This window comes from Strigops habroptila, chromosome 10 (assembly GCF_004027225.2).
Source record: "Strigops habroptila isolate Jane chromosome 10, bStrHab1.2.pri, whole genome shotgun sequence".
In the NCBI taxonomy this organism is placed as follows: domain Eukaryota; kingdom Metazoa; phylum Chordata; class Aves; order Psittaciformes; family Psittacidae; genus Strigops; species Strigops habroptila.
In genome coordinates, this window is record NC_046359.1 from 23,312,230 (window position 1) to 23,331,163 (window position 18,934).

Below are 18,934 nucleotides of genomic sequence, written 5' to 3' on the forward strand. Positions count from 1 at the left end.
CCTCTGACAGTGTTCAGCCATTCTGTTTAAGTTCTTTAACCTCAATGACAAAATAAAACAAAGCAAGAAACTTTTATCAGAAGCTGAGCTGTTCAAATATACCCTGGCTTTATATCCTGTTCCTATATTAAGTGGTCCTTTCCCCAGGGCTTTTTGGTCTTTGTTAACCTGAGATTCCCACAGCCTTGTCAAGGAAAAGTAGTGTTTCCTTCGTCTGCCTTTTTGGAGGCTTACCCCCCTTCAGCTCACTTTTCACAAATGGTCTGTGTGTAATTCCATCTCTGGTGAAGTGTGTGCCTGTGTCATAATCAAATGTAGCCCTTTCTCCGGGCCATAAACTACATGAGGAAACATAGCAATTAGTGTGTGCGTGCTTCTTAACTGTTTAAAATTATCAGATATTGTTTTTCAGTGTTTCTTCTTTTTCTTTTTCTAAAAGTTCTCATAATATTTACCATTTGAGATTATCAAGGTTTCAGCTTAGCCTGGTGATCATATCCTATTTCTTTTTACACAGCTGTATATAACTTACAATCGTATGTTTCAGAATATTCATTTTTTTTGTTACAGAATTTTATATTCTCAGAATATTTAATGTTTTCTCATTCAAAGTTCATTCTTCATACATTAGGCCAAACCTTCAAGAGATGTGAATCAATATAACAGTTCAGAAATCAGTTGACTGAGTGATTTGCTTCATGTGATAATGTGGGCAGCTTCTAATTTTTATTTTCTGTTTTGTGTAAATACTGAGACACTAAATTTTTTACCTCATACTAGACCTTTCAGTGGCATTTATTTGCACTTATTTGCACAAGTTATTTGTGTGAGTATCCATAGCAAACAGTTACGAAAAGGGACATGAATGAACTCTTCTATCAGTATTTTACCTTCCCAGTATTTTTAGCACTTTAAAAAAAAATAAAATTTTTTAAAAAAAAGCATTTTTAAAAATAGCAAAAGCTTTTCACATGCCCATTCATTAGCCAGTGGGCTCCTGCAGGAGAGGAAAGCCTGAAGACCATCCTTTAATGCAGAGATATGCACGTGGCATGGCCTTCCAGACACCCACTGATTTAATGGAACAGGAGTTTGGAAGAAAGAAATGTATTTTGGTGGAGATACTGGGTATATTAATACTGTTTAAAAGCTGAATTTTCCGTGTTACCTTGTTGCCTTGAGTCCAGGGAGGGTGGGAAGAAGACCTATAACATAGGTTTCTTGTACTCAAGGCATCCCTCAGTGAGACTATTTTTGTTTGCCTTTGTTTCACTGTACTTCTTTAAAACACCAAATTGCTGTCCCCTTAATGCTACTTTAAACTATATTATTGTGTGATGTTACTTTTGCAGGAAAATCACCTTAGCTTTCAACCTTGCTTAGGCAGATCTTTACAAGTACCTAAAATTCTTAGTATGTTGTTGCCATTACAGTGAACCTGCTCATTTGTGGCTGCTCACAGAGAAATGGTACCAGAGAGAGACAAGTAGCCGTCATGCTTTGATTACTGCTGGAATCAAAAATCCTTCATTTTGCCCTAAAGTAACAGCCGTTCTTTAAGGATGTCTTTTATTTAGCCAGATGAAATACCAACAGCACTGGGACCCAGAAAGCTGAAGCCTGCACTAGTGTGGGTAGCCTTCCAAAGTCAACTAGGCCTTTTAGCACAGTGCTACAGCTTGAAGTACTTTCAGTCAGTTTATATTAAATGAAAATATGAGATAAGACAAGAAAAGTATTAAATATACATCTGTAGAACAGAGTGGAAGAACAAATCTGGCTGTTTACATTTGCGTGTGGACCTAGCTGGCAATCGGGCATTGCCGTTCCAGACCTTGTCAATACAACATGAGGGTGCTCTGTGACGAGCTGGGCTGATTGCACTGTTTCTTGAGCACTCTTTTTGGGCCAAATGAATTACGCAGCTGGGTTGGAGCTCTTTGGGCTGCTGAATGCCCTACTTTGTCTTCTTGCAACACGCAACACAAGGGTTCCTTTCCCAATACTGACGTTTTATGGTAGTAATAATAGCAATAGGGTGTGGTTGTCCAGAGGTTACACCACTTGGAATAGTAAGTACTAGGTTCCTAATTACCTTTCATTCTCCCCAGTTTCTCATTTTTGTTGTAATTTGGTATAGACAAAGCAACACCAGTCCAGCAAAAGGCCATAATTACAGCAAAACCTAGATTTTTATTTATTTATTTTTAGTCTGAATCTTATCCTAGAGCTGACAAATGGACACTGTATGGTATTTCTCAAAAATTCTTTGATTTCTGAAAAAATTACCTTTGTTTGTCTTGAACAAAAACTTAGTGTTTTTCCTGTTGTTTTTACATCGTTTAGTTCTTGAAAATGTTGACAGCTCAGCTAGATTGGAGTTGATTATAAAGTCTCACATCGTATTTTTAGAAAGTGCTGAACCATGCCTTATTACTGCTTGTAGCTGAGTTAAGAAATGTTTTCATTTGATGTTGACATTTTTCATGTTTCATTTGATCATTTATATTGTTGTAAATGTGAAAGTACTAGCTGGTACAGAAGTAATTACCCTTGTCTTTATATTGCACTTAAAATATTTCAACGCTTTGGAATTTGCCTCTGAAATCATTTGAGTAGAATCTCTCAATATTTTTATTATCTGCGTGGGTGGGTATACAAATTAGCTTCTTTTATCAGAGAGATATATGTTAAGCAAAAATCTGGATACTCAGTAAGAGATGGTTTTCCAGAGTACAACCAAAGCTTAAAGTAAAAATGGAAAATTTAGTGCTGTCTACTCTCTGGTGAGTTTTTCCCCAGTCTTCCAGGGAAGTGTAAGTGGTCCAGGATTTTTGGAAATGAACTAAATAAGAATACTTGTACAAAACTGTGATTAAGAGGTGCAGCCAAGCAGTACATTAATTTAGCATCTTGCTTAATAGCCTACTGAACTAAAATAGCTGGACTTTCTAAGGGGAGAATGTGCTTAGCGTGTTTGTCATGGAGAGAAGATGCAAAACAGGCAGAGGTCAAAAGGAAGGTTTGTCATTGGAAGAAGGTGTGAACAGGCAGAGGTCACAAAGAGCGGAAGGGAAGCAGTTCTACCATAAGGCAATTAAAAACACATGTCAGATGGATATTCATTCCTCAGATGCTGGAGGAATGAAAGGCCCAGCCCTACTCGTTTTATACTCAACTTGTGAGTGATATGTGGTCAGACAATACTAAAGCTGAAGTCATTAACAAAATTTTTCTTTCTGTTTAAATTTCAGTTATTTGCCACCTTCCGTGCATGAATGGAGGCCAGTGTAGTTCTAGAGATAAATGCCAGTGCCCTCCTAATTACACCGGTAAACTCTGTCAGATCCCTGTGCAGACCACCAATGCTCAAAAACTCTACCATCACCCACAACAGGTGAACAAGGCTGTAGGATCACAAATTATCCACTCTACTCATACTCTACCACTGACGATGTCTGGACAGCAAGGTGTTAAAGGTAACTTTTTTCTTGATAGATGTTTTTTCCTTTGGAGTTGATTTTATTAATTTTATTAATATTATTTAATTAATTTTATCTTGGGTATCCAACCAGTAAGGACAATGATCTGTCTACATAGTGTGAATATTGGCACACAACTTAAGCCATGAGCTCACCAGAATGACTAGAAAGTATTTTGCTCAGTGACTGAAATAGTAAGCAATAACAGTGCTACCAAAAAGAGTTTATAGGTAAATTTAATTTGCTTTCAGTGGAATCTAATGCAGATTACAGAGCCAAAGGATAATGCAGGGGCCTTCTTCTAGGAGTGCAGACATTGTCAGAAAGAGGATGATTCTGGCTGAACAGAGTCCATAAATTGCAGTATACCTAGATAGAAAGTTGCAGGTGCTTTTTTGATTTCTAGTGGAGGGAAGAGACAAAGCTTTTCAACGTAATAAAATATAAATCAATGTAAAACTAAAACTACAATCCATGTTTATCTTTGTTATATCACTTGGTAGAGACTATAAGTTAATTTTGTGGTGAACTTTTTAATGTAGATAGCCCATTATATGATTCAGTTAAATAGAACATTCTTTCCAGGTCAGATAACAATATCACATTAAAATGGTAGGGATTTCCTACTGCTAATGCTGCGAAGAAGGCAGGGCATCAGAAACAGCTGTAATGTTATTTGAATTTTGCCCAGGCAAAGAAAGTTTGAATTCTGGTTTGAACTGCCAGATTGCTTTTTCTTTCCTGTCAAGGTGATTTTACAGTTACCTCTCCAAGATTGTTACGTCTGAGTAAAAACAAAATATATGGGAGAAAGATGTGAGGAGGCTCAGTTGTTGGCAACTGGTTGCTGAATAACTTTGCTAAGAGGCCAAACTATTTGTGTGTTTGTGATAAATGTAATCTAATGTAGTAATTCTGTTTCCAGAAAGGGACACAGCTGTGAAGGAAGTGTTGACAGTATTCTCCTGGAAACGCAATATTTTATAAACGTTTTTAAGTATCTGCTCCATCTTTTCAATGGATTTGTTCTCTAGCGACTGCTACACAGTCCATTGGGAAATATTTTCCACTGACATGATGCAGTATTAGGCCCTAAAGCTACCCAGAACTTTTCTGACTATAAAAGACAAAAAAAAAAAAGGGGGGGGGCGAGAGGGAAAGGAGAATGTAATTTATAATTACCTAGACACATAGCAGAGCAGCAATTTATTTCTGTGACTATTTCATTCCTGATCAAATCATTTTAGACAATATGGTGGACCATAAAAAAGACTAATTTTAAGACACAGGGTTTTTTTCAGATTTAGAGTTGCTGTCTTAAAACACACAAAAGACTTCTCATTGCTGAAGAGTCTGACCTCTTAAATATTTTTTTTTTCCTGGCCCTCAAGTCCTCATCAGAACCATCAGCAGTCACAATGCCTTTTCTTCTCTTTACATGCCCAAATGCGGATGTTGGATTGTTGACAGAGGAATGTTTCTTTTCTTTCAAGGAAAGAATAAAACATTTTATCCCGAAATGGCTGGCAGAAATAAAAAATAATCAGCACATCTAGGCAATGATCCAAGACCTGGAGAAGATTGTGGTAATAATACTACATGGAGGAACCAGCCTAAATTTGATGTTTTAAGCATCTGAACATCTCCAGGTGGATTAATGGATTAAAGCAGTGCAATTCAGTGATTTCTCTTGAGGGCTAATATATTTTGTAGATTTATCAGTTGGATGGAGAAACTAGTTGAAGGGATCCATCTTCATACATAAAAATGTATGGTAATAATTAGATTGGGGTGAGTTTTGTCCTTTTCACAGCCAGACTATGCAAAACCAGTCTAATAGCCTAAGAAGGGCCTTACTGCTGCTCCTCGTAACACCAGATCTTTTCCTTGTGGGTGTACCTGTAACAGAACTCATATAGCATAAATTTTGCGTGAAGGTTGTCTTCTGCTACGGGCAAGATCTGAAGAGCCATTAAGGCCCTGCGGCCACATTTTGGCGACTTTCTGCTACTTTATTGCTGATGTTTCGTCTGCAATATGTTTTTCATATTTTCATAAATAAAACAATGCGGGGCAGAGTAAAAATAAGTTTGTTTCTTTTAAGGAATTCCTGTGTGAGACCAATTAAAACTGAAAATGTTCCTAGAGAAATAAAAGCAATATGAAAACCAAAAGCTATTTCTACAAAATAATGTAATGTTAAAACACCTAAATAAATTAAATAGACTTCCTGGGAAGTGAAGCTGTGAGGTTGAAATAAGAACTGAAAATCAAGTTCCTAAGAAGCCAAATCAAGTTCCAAAGAGCAGTCTGGCCTCCTGGAGGCAAGGAAACAATTCAGAAGACTCAACAATCCAGTATGCATTACAGAGAAAGTGTATCAGATTATATTTGTTGGTTCTTGATGTTTGGAAGGGGTGTTAGGTCTAACAGATTGGCTGGCCTGAAGTAGTCTGTGCAGTACTTGCTGACCAGAGAGACCCAGCCAGCCAGACACAGTAAATGCTAACTGTTATGCAGCTTACAAACTATAGAAGTTTGTACACACCTCTCCTACCTGCCGTCTCTCCCCCCTTAATAATTTAAGTTACATGTTTAAAGGGCATACAATGAAAAGAGGCTTGAGGGTCAGAAACAGTTCTGTGCACATGACATTGACAGGAGGGTCTCAGTCTATATATCCAGACTTAAAACTACAACTGTATTTAAAAACGGAAGTATCTGAAAAACATTTCCTCCCTCTTTATGTGCCAAATCCTGAATTCAAAGTTCAGCAAAGGGAGTGGTGATTTTAGATGGTTGAGTTGCTGGCAACTCTTTCAGGGGCAAACTCAGGACTTGGCAGGTATATAAAGGTGAAGAGATGAAATCTGAAGCTGCTTCTCTGTTCCAGACAAAGATGATGGATCTGAAAAAGATAATAAAGCTTACTATATATCCAAAAATAACCCACTAGAGTTTGAATTCTGGAACTTTGAATGGGATTCTTATTACACAGTATGACCACAAATATTAATGTCACACCAGCCAATTTGGGCATCCATGTTTGTGTAGCAGTTTTTACAATTCTATAATGTCGTTCTTTCCTGTGCGCAGTTTTCATTTTCGTGCTTTGTTAATAGGAGTCTATGTGTTCTTTCATCCTTCCGTCTAACCCCCAAATTTGGGCTTCATTTATATTTCACTCCCTTTATGACATTTTGTAAAAATTCTAATGTACAAAAATAAATGTCTTAGAGGTGCCTAAGATACCTTTTTTGACATATTTTACTACCAATTTTCCTTACGTGTTTTTCCTTCAATTATTTTAGTGAAGTTCCCTCCTAACATAGTGAATATCCATGTGAAACATCCCCCTGAAGCCTCAGTTCAGATCCATCAAGTTTCAAGAATTGACAGCACATCAACAGGACAAAAAGCGAAAGTACCTCAGCCAGTACATCCACAGGTCTCTTACCAAGGTCTTCCATATCAGAAGACCCAGAAAGGACATACTACTTACACAAATCAACAACCCATTCCTCATATGTTTCCTGTTTCAGTTAAAAGTCAGCTTGGGCGCTGCTTCCAAGAGACTATTGGGACACAGGTAAGAAAATTGTGCTCAGGCTTTTGAGACAGGTAGTTTTTAAACAATATTATAAAGGAAAGAAAAATTTTCACTCATCCATGGGAAAGGACACATTTGTTATTCTTTTCCAAAAGAAAATGATTTTGAGACTAAAATTGTTACAAGACAACATTGTTCTGAACATCCTTTTCCTTCAAGCTAATATCTTTATTTTCTGTGGACTTGGATCCCTGACGTTCTGATTTCAGTTATTGTAGCCTATTCTAACTTCTCTGTTTATAAGCTATTTCTCCAAATTAAAAAAAACATTACTTAAATCCTACCTTTATCTTTCCTGATTGAGCAACTAAGGTTACACCATCTTCCGCAGCTTGTACTGTCCTTTGGTTTAATGAGTCTTTTTGCATGTGTATCTCAACAGCCAATATTTTTCCAGGAGTTGCAGTTTTCATTGAAATTCCTATTCAACAACTTCATATGTTTTACAGTACTGTTGGCTAATATTTTGAATCTGTTGAAATGTGACCATTGAATGGGGTAGAAAAAAACAGAAAAACCAATGGAATGTTTGCTAGAGCAAAAAAAAAAAAAAAAAAAAGAGTTCAGTTTAAAATATGTTCACATCAGTTTTTACATTTGGCTATTCAAAATGGCACATCTTTCAGCTCTTGAAAGCATTTTAATAAGTGACACAGCGTTATCAGTTTTGCGTATCCATGTAAATATACAGAGAGAGGGGAAAAAAGCATGTGTGAACAGACTGTTAAAAAGTTAGCAGACCCTGTGATTTATTGCTTCTCACCTTGCCGAAATTTAACTTTTGAGATTGAGTTTTTATTTTTTATTTTTTTGTTTTTTAGCTGAATGTGGGCCTCAGGCTGAAATTCTGTGGGAGGTTTTAGTAAAATCACTCACTTGGGGTTTTTTTTAGGGGTGATGTTAGAGAATATGTTGTTTTACTCAGGTTAAAAAAATAATTTACGACTTTTTTGTTGAAGATTTGGATCGTTTGTATACTTTGAAGTAGAAACTTAAATTTATTCCAAAATAAATGCTTACTCTGCTTTTGGTCCTTCCAGTAACATGAACCCAAAGTTAGCCGATTTTCAAGCATCTGAAAATGTATTTCCAATATACTCCACAAATATTTGGATTTCACCTGCACAGAGCATGATGAAATGCGTCCCTGAAATGCATAACCGGAGCAAAACGTCCTTTATAAGCGTTGTTCTAGCTGTCAGCGAATGCTGTGATGCCAAGCGTTAGAACTGACGGCAAGGAAACTTTCTCATGGCTCCCAAGCAGCACTCACGCCCTGGAAAAAAAAAAAAGGGGGCAGGGGAAGGGGAGTGCAGGAGGAAGAAAAGACCTCACTCAGAGGGGCAGGGAGTGTTGGAGAGGATCAGTGATGGGGAACAGGAAGAAGCAGGATGCAGCCAGAAGCAGGTTGAGAGTAACACAGGTGGCAGATCCCGAGGTAGTGATAGCAGTTACCTTCTGGAACCTCAGTCTGAAGTCACAGTTCCTTCATCTGTCATCCTCTGCCAGCTCCAAAGAACTGACTTTTTTTCTGCAAAATGTTTTCTCTCTTTCTCTTTCCCTTTCAGTGACTGGCTTCTGCAGGGTATTGTAGCATTCCTACTAGTGACATAATAAACTCTAGTTTCAGAAGTCAGTGTTGTGGAAGTGGTGTGGCCTGTTCATGCTAGATCACCATGTAAGGGTGTTTAAAAACAATTTATTCTGAAAAAAGTGCAATGGGAGATGTAAATTTTAAATGTTATTATGCCCCAAGAATGTGTCTAGAAGAGCAGAGTGAAGTTTGTGAATGGAACATTAAAGGCTAGTACTCACTAATTGTTAAATGCTTCATTTGGGATCCAGAATTAATTTATACTGATGAGCTCTTCATCCTTGTCTGTTTCAGGAATAGTAAAACCGTGAATTTGTTCTTTGAATAAGTGTGGAAGCACATGTTCAAATGAAAGTTCATGGATTTTACATGACAAATGAAGCACTACCTGTATCAAACAACCGTTTCTCTGTTGTTTCCTAAGAATGAGAGATCTAGCCAATACAGCATTATAATGTGCAGTCATAAAATTCTGGAAATAATTACGATAATTAATAGTTGTTTATTACTAATTTGTATTTCTATTTGCACTTATATCATAGAGTGGTTTGGGTTTGAAAGGACCTTAAGATTATCTAGTTCCAACGCCCTTGCTATGGGCAGGGACACCTCACACTAGACCATTTTGTCCAAGGCTCTGTCCAACCTGGCCTTGAACACTGCCAGGGATGGAGCATTCACCACTTTAGGCAGCCTGTTCCAGTGCTTCAGCACCCTCACAGTAAATAATTTCTTCCTTATATCTAACCTGAACTTCCCCTGTTTAAGTTTAAACCCTTTACCCCTTGTCCTACCACTACAGTCCCTAATGAAGAGTCCCTCCCCAGCATCCTTATAGGCCCCCTTCAGATACTGGAAGGCTGCTATGAGGTCGCCACACAGCCTTCTCTTCTCCAGGCTGAACAGCCCCAATTTTCTTAGCTTGTCTTCATATGGGAGGTGCTCCAGCCCCCTTATCATCCTCAAGACAAAATTTCTTCCTCAGTCTTAGACTTGGCATCTTTTATCTCTTGGCTCTTATGCTTGACCAATTCCCTGCCTGTTCTTTCTGCCACATGCACATGTGAGGTATTTCAAATGACATAGCTAAAACTTTCGGTGTCCTGTGCATGCCCCTCACATTACAATGGTTTGGAAACTAAAGCTTACTCAACAATCACTTGCCAAGACGGTAACATGCTCCTTGTAAAGGGGGAGAAAAGGGAAAATAAGCTTGCATTGCCCTCATGCCTGACTTGGAATCCTACTAAAAGTTCAGTCTCCTATTTCTAAAAATTATTCTTTTTTTTCAGTTGTTCCCTGGAAAAATGTGTGTTTGCTGTCCTCCCAAGAAAAGGTTGTGCCTCCTAGTTTAGAATAATGCATGTTCTCATTTTTTTACAAATTTCATTGATCCTTTCAGTGTCAGTCTTAGGGAAGAGCATATTAAGGATTTCAGAGACCTTTTGTTTTAATTTAATGGTTCAGTTTAGAATTGGAATTGTAGTGTGGCATTTTTGTAGAGCATTCATTAAGACCTTGCATAAATATAGGTTTAAGTGATTCATTCACCTTTCAGATTTGAATCTGAATTCTAAAAGAATTTGGTTTTCCATTTCTTTGATACTTGTATTAATAAACGTGAGGATTCTCTCTCTGTTCAGACAGTATGCTAAACTGAGCTTTCCCTATGAGTAGTAATGTGTCACAAGTCGTTTCTGGAGTCTGTGGTGGTTAATTTGAATATCTGTACTAATTTTCAGCAATCATCAGTGTTTATACTTTTTTTTTTTTTTTTTTTTTGGTGGGATGGATTGTATGTTTGGCTTCAGAAATGTTTTATTGAATGTCCCAGGATCAGAGGGGACTTTAGCATCTATAGAGCACATTGATGGAAGGATCTCTGTGGCCTCTTGTAGGCAAATCAAGCAAGTTAACAAAGACTTTGCTGAAATTACTTTTGGTCCAGGCTATAAGCACAGGATAAAACTGGTATTAGAATCTCTGCTGTGATTTTGTATGTATGTAACCTCTACCATTCTATGATTCTCCATCTTTGTTTTCTCCTTCTTCCTTGAATTTCAGCTGGTCTTCAGTTATAGGTCCTCTGATTTTAATACTTTGGGTTTCTTCCCAAAGATTCCTGTGGAATATTTTTCAACTCCCAACACATTCTTCTGCACCCCACCTTAGTTAAATTCCTTTAATGTATCTCATCCAAAAACAGTAGTCCTGCAAAAACAGTAGGGTGGTTGCTATACTCAAATCCCAAGAGAGCAGAGGCGTATTTTCTGCAGTGTATTTCCAACAGTGTGCACAATGTTAAAGTCAGCAGCTGGAGCCACCCTGAACTGAAGCTCGGAGGACATTCTGGTGCAAATAGTTGAAGAATCTAGCTGTATTCTCAGGCCTCCAATCACTCCTAATTAACAACACAATTCTTCTATACCTCCTATTCATGCAGCTGTCTGTACTGTCTCATGCCCATGAGGAAAGTGTAGTAAGTGATGTGTGAAAATGCCAGTCTACAAGCTTAGAAGGACAGGAGGAGAGAGAGAGGGGCTAGAGGAATGAAATTTCATAGTTTTAGAATAAAGATCTATGCTTTAATAAATACATATACACATGTATGTATGTGTTGCTTAATTGTGAGTGTTTTCTGAAGTGTCCTCAGCATTGGGAAATACAGTGAAAAGAGCAACTGTAAAAGTAGTATTAATGTTTCAATTTTTTAAAAGCAATATGGGATGCAAATAATGTTCTTGATAGTTCTCTTTTCTACTCAAGTCAATTCACTTTTCCTGGCTGCCTCTATTTTCTCTGAGTGGAACACTTAGCAATTATTTCTCCTATGGGAGATGTTAATGATGAATGCGCCAGGATAGCTTACCATGTTACGTGATAGCTTACTATGATATATGTCCTATAAAAGCTGTGGTTCATCAAATGCTTTCCTACTACCAAAAAGATTTTTGTAGGCTGTATAAGAAACTAAGTTAAGCTACAGGCCAGAAACTTTTGTCATAAAAACATAGGAAATAAACCTTTACCTAAGCTTGCACTTTTTATAGAAAATTATGTTGAGAAAATAGACACTTGAAGTTGGGAAACAGATACAATGGAAGCAGTAGGGTAGAAAAATCCCGCTTAAGATGGAGAATGGTAAATTTCTGAGGAGCACTGTGTATTATGGTGTCTTCAAAAGCTGGAGACTGGTGTGGTGTCCTGCAACGTCCTGTACAGCCATGTAGTCCTGTTTTTCTGAAATCCAAGGAGTCAGTCATCTTAGACCACAGATTCTTTACATCCTATTTAAAAAGCAAGCATATAAGAAGATGATATTTCTCTTCTGTAATTCCTCCTCTTTGAATGCTTTTTATTTTAATTCTACTAAAAATACCTTTATTATGACACAGATTATTTTGTTATTTCCTAAAATACTTCTACAGCGTCAGTGGTGCACCTAGTAAAGATTATGTTGGTAATCTTGAGTTCTGTTAATTTTGCATATGATTACTTTTCACTTAAATTGAGAAAAGAATGCAGATGCCTACCATCTGTCAAAATTAATGTAAAGATAATTAAGCTTAACTTTTTTTTTGCCAAGATCACTTTGAAGTGTTTACTAAGATATTCATGTGTTTTCATATAGTTACTGCATTTCAGTATTTTGACTAAAAAGTAACTTTTTTTTTTTTCCTTCAGAATTGATTTGTCCCTTTATTTGCTTAACTGTAAGGAGAGAGGCATTTTTTTGCAAGCAGCAAGAAATCGGAGAAGCGGGTATTTCCAAATTTCTCTAAAGCAGTTTCTTTCTGTCTGGATTTACAAGTAATGCTGTTCATTTCAGCAGTTATTTTTGAGTATCGGTTTTACCAAAGGAGCCTTCTGGTGATCTCGGCATCTGTAATTTAAGAACAAAATTAAAAAAGAGTTGTTATTCTAAAGAGAGACAGATACTGAAGTTGCTTATCTGGCTGAAGGCAACATATGCCTAAATGTCCAGAAGAGAAGCTGGCTAAGAAGTCATGTCTGTCTACACTTGCTCATTGCTCCTCACTGTCCCTCGGTTGTGCTGTGTAACTGCTGAGAGAGGCTGGACTGTTCTCTGAAGTGATCACTGAAAGAATTTAAAAATTACTGTCTCTGATCCCTCCTTTTTATTGGGATATTTTAAATTCGGGACAGTTCCAGGTTGCAGTGTTTGGGGAATATGTCCCACTCCTTAGTTCTCAGTTGTTTGCTAAATAATGCTTTCTGCTTCCCTTGCAAAGTACTTTGAAAGCTGTTGCAGAAAACATCCGTACTTGGTACAGTTCTGTTGGAAAGAGTGCCTGAATTAGAGTAGCTCTGGTATTAAGGTGAAATTTGGTGTATTATAGTAATACTCTGGAAAATTGTATTAAAAACATACTAGCTATAGCAGACAATAGAAGCGTATTTTTACATATATTTTTTAAAATTAAGCTGAATAACATTAATGGTTAATACTTGTAAAGACTTACTGAAAATTATAAGGGCTATCCATTTTTTCAGCGTGATCAAAACACATATGCATTCAAATGTTTCAAATATTGCTTAGTTCTAATAAGTAACAAGTATGCTTGATAAATAGATGTTAGTTGATCAGTAGCTTTAGTGGGATAAATTCTCATGGAAATAGTTTATTTACTAATGTGTTTCAGTGATGTCTTTTACAGGAAACATTAGTTTTAGTTTGAGCAACACCCTTCTGTGTGCTGTCAGACTTGGTAGAATACAAAATAAGCCAAGTGATAGGGGGCAGCTGGAAAAGGTCAGAAATTGTCAACACAATATTGTGATAAAGATTCTGACTGCAAATTGCATTTACTTAACTTGATTCAGACAAGGGCACACACTGATCAGGTACTTAACTTTGAGAATATGCAGAAAGTTTTTAGGAACTGGGTTTAAATCACTGAGTTTTTCATGAAAAGGAAATATTAAACAAGAGCATCAAAGTTTTTGAGTTAAAAATCAGCAGCAAAATGTGTTGATAGCTCTTAATACACAACCTAAGGTATAGATACTACTACATGCAGTGATCGTAGTGTATGTAGTCTGGAGGCAATGACAGTAGTAATGTCCTAGTTGAAGTCATTCATTCAACTGTATAAATATCCCTCTTGAACTTTAGTTTTAACAAAACATTTCCTACGGAGGTAAATGTCAGGTATTTTCATTTTTTGACAGGTGTATAAAATGAACTTCCCTATTCATATTCCTTAGGCAGGAAAAATGATACAAGTATGGTAGTGCTTCATACTGGTATTTTTTTTTCTTAGAGCAGTTTTAAAACTTTTTTTCTTTAGAATAGTCTTAAAAATACCATCTCATAAAATAACTGTCTGGAATTCCTTGAAGCTCATGGTTTGGCTTCTGAAGTTCTTAAACAAATAGACTGTCAGAAATCAGTGCGGATTCATTTGCAGGATTAATGCTTCATTCACAATAGATTCTTTGCAAGACCAATACCCTGAAATATCAGAAGATTAAAGATGTATCAGATACCAAAAACACCAAACATTGTTTTAATTACTCAAATAGAAGAAAGCTGGATAATTTTTACTTGCCTACGAAGAATGTTCTGCTAAAGCCAAAACAAATTCTTTACCAGTTCTTTTAGAAAGTCTGGAAGTATTTAAGTTTCTCTCCTCTGCTTATGAGACAATGCCTGTTAGTGAACCAGTGCTTCATGGGATAATAGTCTTCATTTGTAACAACCTGTAATTCAGCTGGTCAATAAGCTAATTAAGTATGTTTGTTAATTGCTTCAGTAATACGGCTTATTAAGTTTGAGGTTTCTTATTCTGTTTGTCGTGCCTATAGGAAAAAAAGAAAAAGCAACAATCCAAGGTCTGTGCCTGTTGAATAGTTTACAGAAAGTTAAACAGTGTATCCATTCACTTCTGCTGTTGTGGTATGTGAAATGCAGTCTTTTGAGCTGAATCCCAGAGTCATTAGCTATTAACTCAGGCAAAGCACGTATCAATTTCAGTCATAGTTAATCATGTGACACTCCTTTATTTATGCCTGTATTGTGGTTTTAACTAACAGCTCATGACAGGGATTTGTAGATGGGTCACACAGGAGTGGGAGTCCCAGGAAATGTTGTGGTCCCTCGGCCAGAATCCTCTGCAGTTGCCCTGAGACTAATGGCCAGACTGGGCTCCCTACTGCACTTTACAGGGAACTGAATAAATTTCTTCTGCTGCCTTAGCAGAGGGATTCTGAGGATATAATTCTTCCTTTTCCCTGGCATTGAAGAACACATGAAAGCCTGGTGGCAGTGCACAGCTCCAACACTATTAAGCTTTCCAACACTGTGGAGATACTGCAGAGGCTGGGGTCTGGACAGAGGACCAAAGACGTGATGGGGCTTGGGGTGGCCTTTGTGCACCATCACAGGTTCAGCCAGAACTTTAGTCTATCAGTGGGAATATTCAGTATGTCCTTCAGTTATATAAAATATTGGCATAGAAGCCCAGGCATGCATGGGGAAAAATATGTGGATTCGAAACAATACTTTCAGTGTCTGTGAGTGCTTTACCCAGGAAGAACTTTGTTTTATAGCAGTACCATGTGTGCCTCATACTGCTGCTACTGCTGAGCCTCTTTCAGCACAGTTGAGCTCTTTTATACCAATCCTTCATGACTTCTTTGCCTTCTGAACCAGTAAGAATTATCTCTAAATCATTAGCTTCTGACAGAGGTATCATTCATGGAAATCTGTTCTCTTTTCCAGAAGCCCTCAGGAATAGAGGCTAGATTAGTTTAAAATGTGTCTGGATGATGGATAGAAAAGTATAAACCTATGCTTAGGGAACGTCATCATCTTCATGCATAGTGTGAGCTGTATGCTTGTTTTTAGCTTCCCTGCTTATTTTAGGTTCATATTTATGTATTGGAGTTGTGTTGAATGGTGAGACAAACTAAAAATAGTTATGGATTCCCCCAAGGACTTTTCCAGTCACTTTTGACTCAGAGACTGGAACAGACTGTCTGAAGAACTAATGCGTTGTTCTCAGTAGTAGGAAGTGTGTAAGACTCTTAAGTGGATAGGAATTACCTTAAAGGTTTTGAGATCTGTAGAAATAGCTTTGGTGCATTGACGTTTAGGGTTTGTGAAAAGGAGTAGCATCTTAAGAAACTGTAGCTGGCTGGGAAATGGTTTGTGCAGTGCCATGAGTATTGAAATATCTAAAGCACTATCAGATAGATATACTTCTAATACAGGTTTAGAGAAATCGAGGTTTATTAGCCATAGATGAACTCTGTTTCTGCTTGGCTTAGGACTTTGCAGAGCAGTCATTTTTTCTGATGCATAGCTTCAAAATTACACAGATCTAACACCACTAGGAGCCCCATGTGGCAGTTGCTTTTTCTCCCTGGCCAGTTTCTACAATGATCTACACATTAACCAAGTTATCATTGATTCTTCAAGCTTTAATTCACCATAGAGGCAGTGGGAGCAGCAGCTTTAATCATTGCCAGTTTTTACTGACAGGACTACAAACCACAGTTGCCAGATGACTCAGACTTTGGCATCCTTATTTTTGCTCATGGTTTTTATATGGAAATTTGAAAAAGTTGTGACCACAGAGATCATGATTTTCAGTAGAGTGCAAGTGCTGTAGCACCACACCTAAACTAAAAGTGGGCTGTAGTCCATCTTCCTCCTCTTTTTTTTTTCTTCTTCTTTGTTTTATATGCTTTTAATTTACTACTACTAAATGACACCTTTTCTGCTCTGGGGAAAAAGAAAAAAAACCCAAAAAACAGAAAACCCAAAACCAACCAGTTCATGATGGCATGTTGTCTCTCATGTTAGTAGAGTCTTGCCTTGACACACACAAGCTGCTGGGATGTGTCCTTGAGGCTTGTGACCTTGCAGAGAAATGCTGGGTGTTAGGTAATGTGCCTTGCTGCCCAAATACTCCATTTCTGAGATCATAAGGGGAGGTGCAGCACCAGCCTTGATTCCTCCTACTTCTTTTGAGAGAGAAGAGAGTTGTAAAACTGAGGCACAAGGTGGGGAGAAGAGTCAAGTGCAAAGTGGTTTAGCTGACTCAAAAAACAGCCACAGTGTATGACTTTAGTAAGTGGCTTTTCTGTCTTTGAAGTAGCAGTCCCAGCGCTAGAAAAGGAACTGAGCAGCTGTAATTATAAAACTGAGTAGTTGTGATTATAAAGTAAAATGGTGCTTCCTAGAGCACATTCACATGAGATGCAAGCTGAGAAACCAGGATTGTATAAAGACGCAACATAAATTCTCTGTGGTTTTAGGACAGCCACTTGGAAGAGAAATGATGAATACTCTTTAGCCAGAAGATTTTTGAGCTTCTGGTAATGCAGTAAAATCTGTGCATCATCTAGCCAGAGGCAGTTGAGAGAGCTAGTTCCAGTTTTGGAAACGTCCAAGTTGCTGCAGCAGAGGGAGTTGAGCAGAATTCCCTGTTTGTGCACCTTGATGGCCTTTGTGAAGTGCCAGGCCAAGAGCTGCTGCTTCAAAACAGAACTCAACAGGCTCTGATTGATAAGAAATGGTCAAACTTGTACTAATCCAGCCAGTACCCAAGACAGGGGAGTGCAAGACAGCCTGAAAGACGCATGTTCACGTAGCTAAGTCTAGACCTGCATCTGAGAGGTGGGACTTGCTTAGATTACTTTATGGTTTTAACACAGCCAAATACCATCCAGGTGATGACTGTTTCTCACCTCTTGGAACATGGGAAAATGTCAGAAGACCCGCTGCAGACAGGAGTGTGAAAATAGACTCCTAAAGTTCCGCAATAACTGAGCAGTCTCTATTAACCTGTTTGGCCACTGTGTTCTTTATGCTGTTCATGTGTCACTCAAAGCAGAAGCGGTACTAACCGTTTCTATTGGGGTGATGTGCAGAGGTGCACCGTAACTTCACTAAGTTGCCTTGGTGCTAAGAACACATTTCACAAGACAGGCTGGCTTTTACTGGAGCAGGATGCTCCCAGCTGCTCACACATCCCTTGACAGGTGTCTAAGCTTCACATGCAGCAAGTGCTGAGCTGCTGCAGGCTGCACTTTACATTTTGATGTTTAAACAGTGAAGTGGTACTGCTTTTAATTTGTCGCTGAGATATTTCAGGAGGCATCTGGGGAGTATCTATGGAAAAAGAGGCAGAGAAGATGGCTGGGATGAGGCCTTGCCACCCCTCCCAGTGCAAGGAGGGGACCTTCTGATGAGTCAGAGCCCTGACGTTGTGGGGTAGCCTGCTATCCTGTTAGTAGTCACACTGTGAAGCTACACAGGGTAACTCTCTACTGACTCATGGGTGTCAATATGATTAAAACATTGTGGGAAGATTGGAGGTATCTGTGCCTGTGCATTCGTGCCCAATGCAGAGTGACCAGATTACCAGCTGAAGTGAAAACAACCACAAGGCCATAGCCTGTTCCATAGGATAAGCCAGCAATCTTGAGCTGAGAGCTCAGCAGCAGTGAGCATTTGGGTCAGAGGTTTATATGCTGTCAGGAAGGAAAGTTAGATTAGGGAAGATCTACTCACTCCGTATTGATGATTCACACTTTGGCACATTTGAATTGTTTGCTGCAATTTGCATCAGCATTCGCTTTGACAATATTACTAAGTGCAGTTGTCTACTTCTCTTGCGCTTTGTGCACTTCTATTTTATACTTAATTAACAAGTTTAGATGTACTTTTTTTTAATGTCTGCATCTCAGAAATAGATTTGAGCCTTCTTTACCATGCAAAATGAAAGCAAATTGCGAAAGTCAATGATATAACTAGTACTGTGTAAGTTTCCAAAAAATAGTATTCTTATAAATAAAAAGCATAGTAAGTATATTCTTGATTGGAGTAAGAAAAGAGGAATACTGACCTCAGAATTTATTACAAGATTAATAGGAATATTTGCATGGGCAAAGAGACACTTGTTTAGAATAACACAGACATCAGTAACTGGCTTTGGTCATCTTATTTGTGTTACCTTCTTCAGTGTCTGGGCAGCAGAATCTGTCATTATAATCTGGTAATTTTCAGTAAGTGTTCCTAAACATTAAACAGAAGTTGGCAGGAAGTTGAGGCTTTTTAATAGGAAATAACAGTATAGAAGTCAGTCGTACTTTTTGTCTTTGAGAGTAATTAGGTATTTGAGACAATTTATACAGCTTTTGGAAAAGTGGACGAGCATGGTTTTATGAGGAAAAATGCAGGGAATAGGTGCCAATGGCAAGTTATTACATTAGAAA

The 18,934-nt window shown here is 37.9% G+C and overlaps 1 protein-coding gene across 7 annotated transcripts in view; it reads left to right on the forward strand.

The window, feature by feature from the left end:
- The window catches only part of LTBP1 (latent transforming growth factor beta binding protein 1), a 193,926-nt gene that overhangs the window by 81,284 nt on the left and 93,708 nt on the right, over positions 1-18,934 (forward strand). For 6 of the 7 annotated variants that reach the window (XM_030499517.1, XM_030499515.1, XM_030499516.1 and 3 more), the window contains 2 exons: positions 3,255-3,479; positions 6,794-7,071. In XM_030499517.1, coding sequence (XP_030355377.1) covers positions 3,255-3,479; positions 6,794-7,071 — 503 coding nt within the window. The remainder of the gene's footprint in view (positions 1-3,254; positions 3,480-6,793; positions 7,072-18,934) is intronic. The other variant, XM_030499519.1, reaches the window with a different exon arrangement.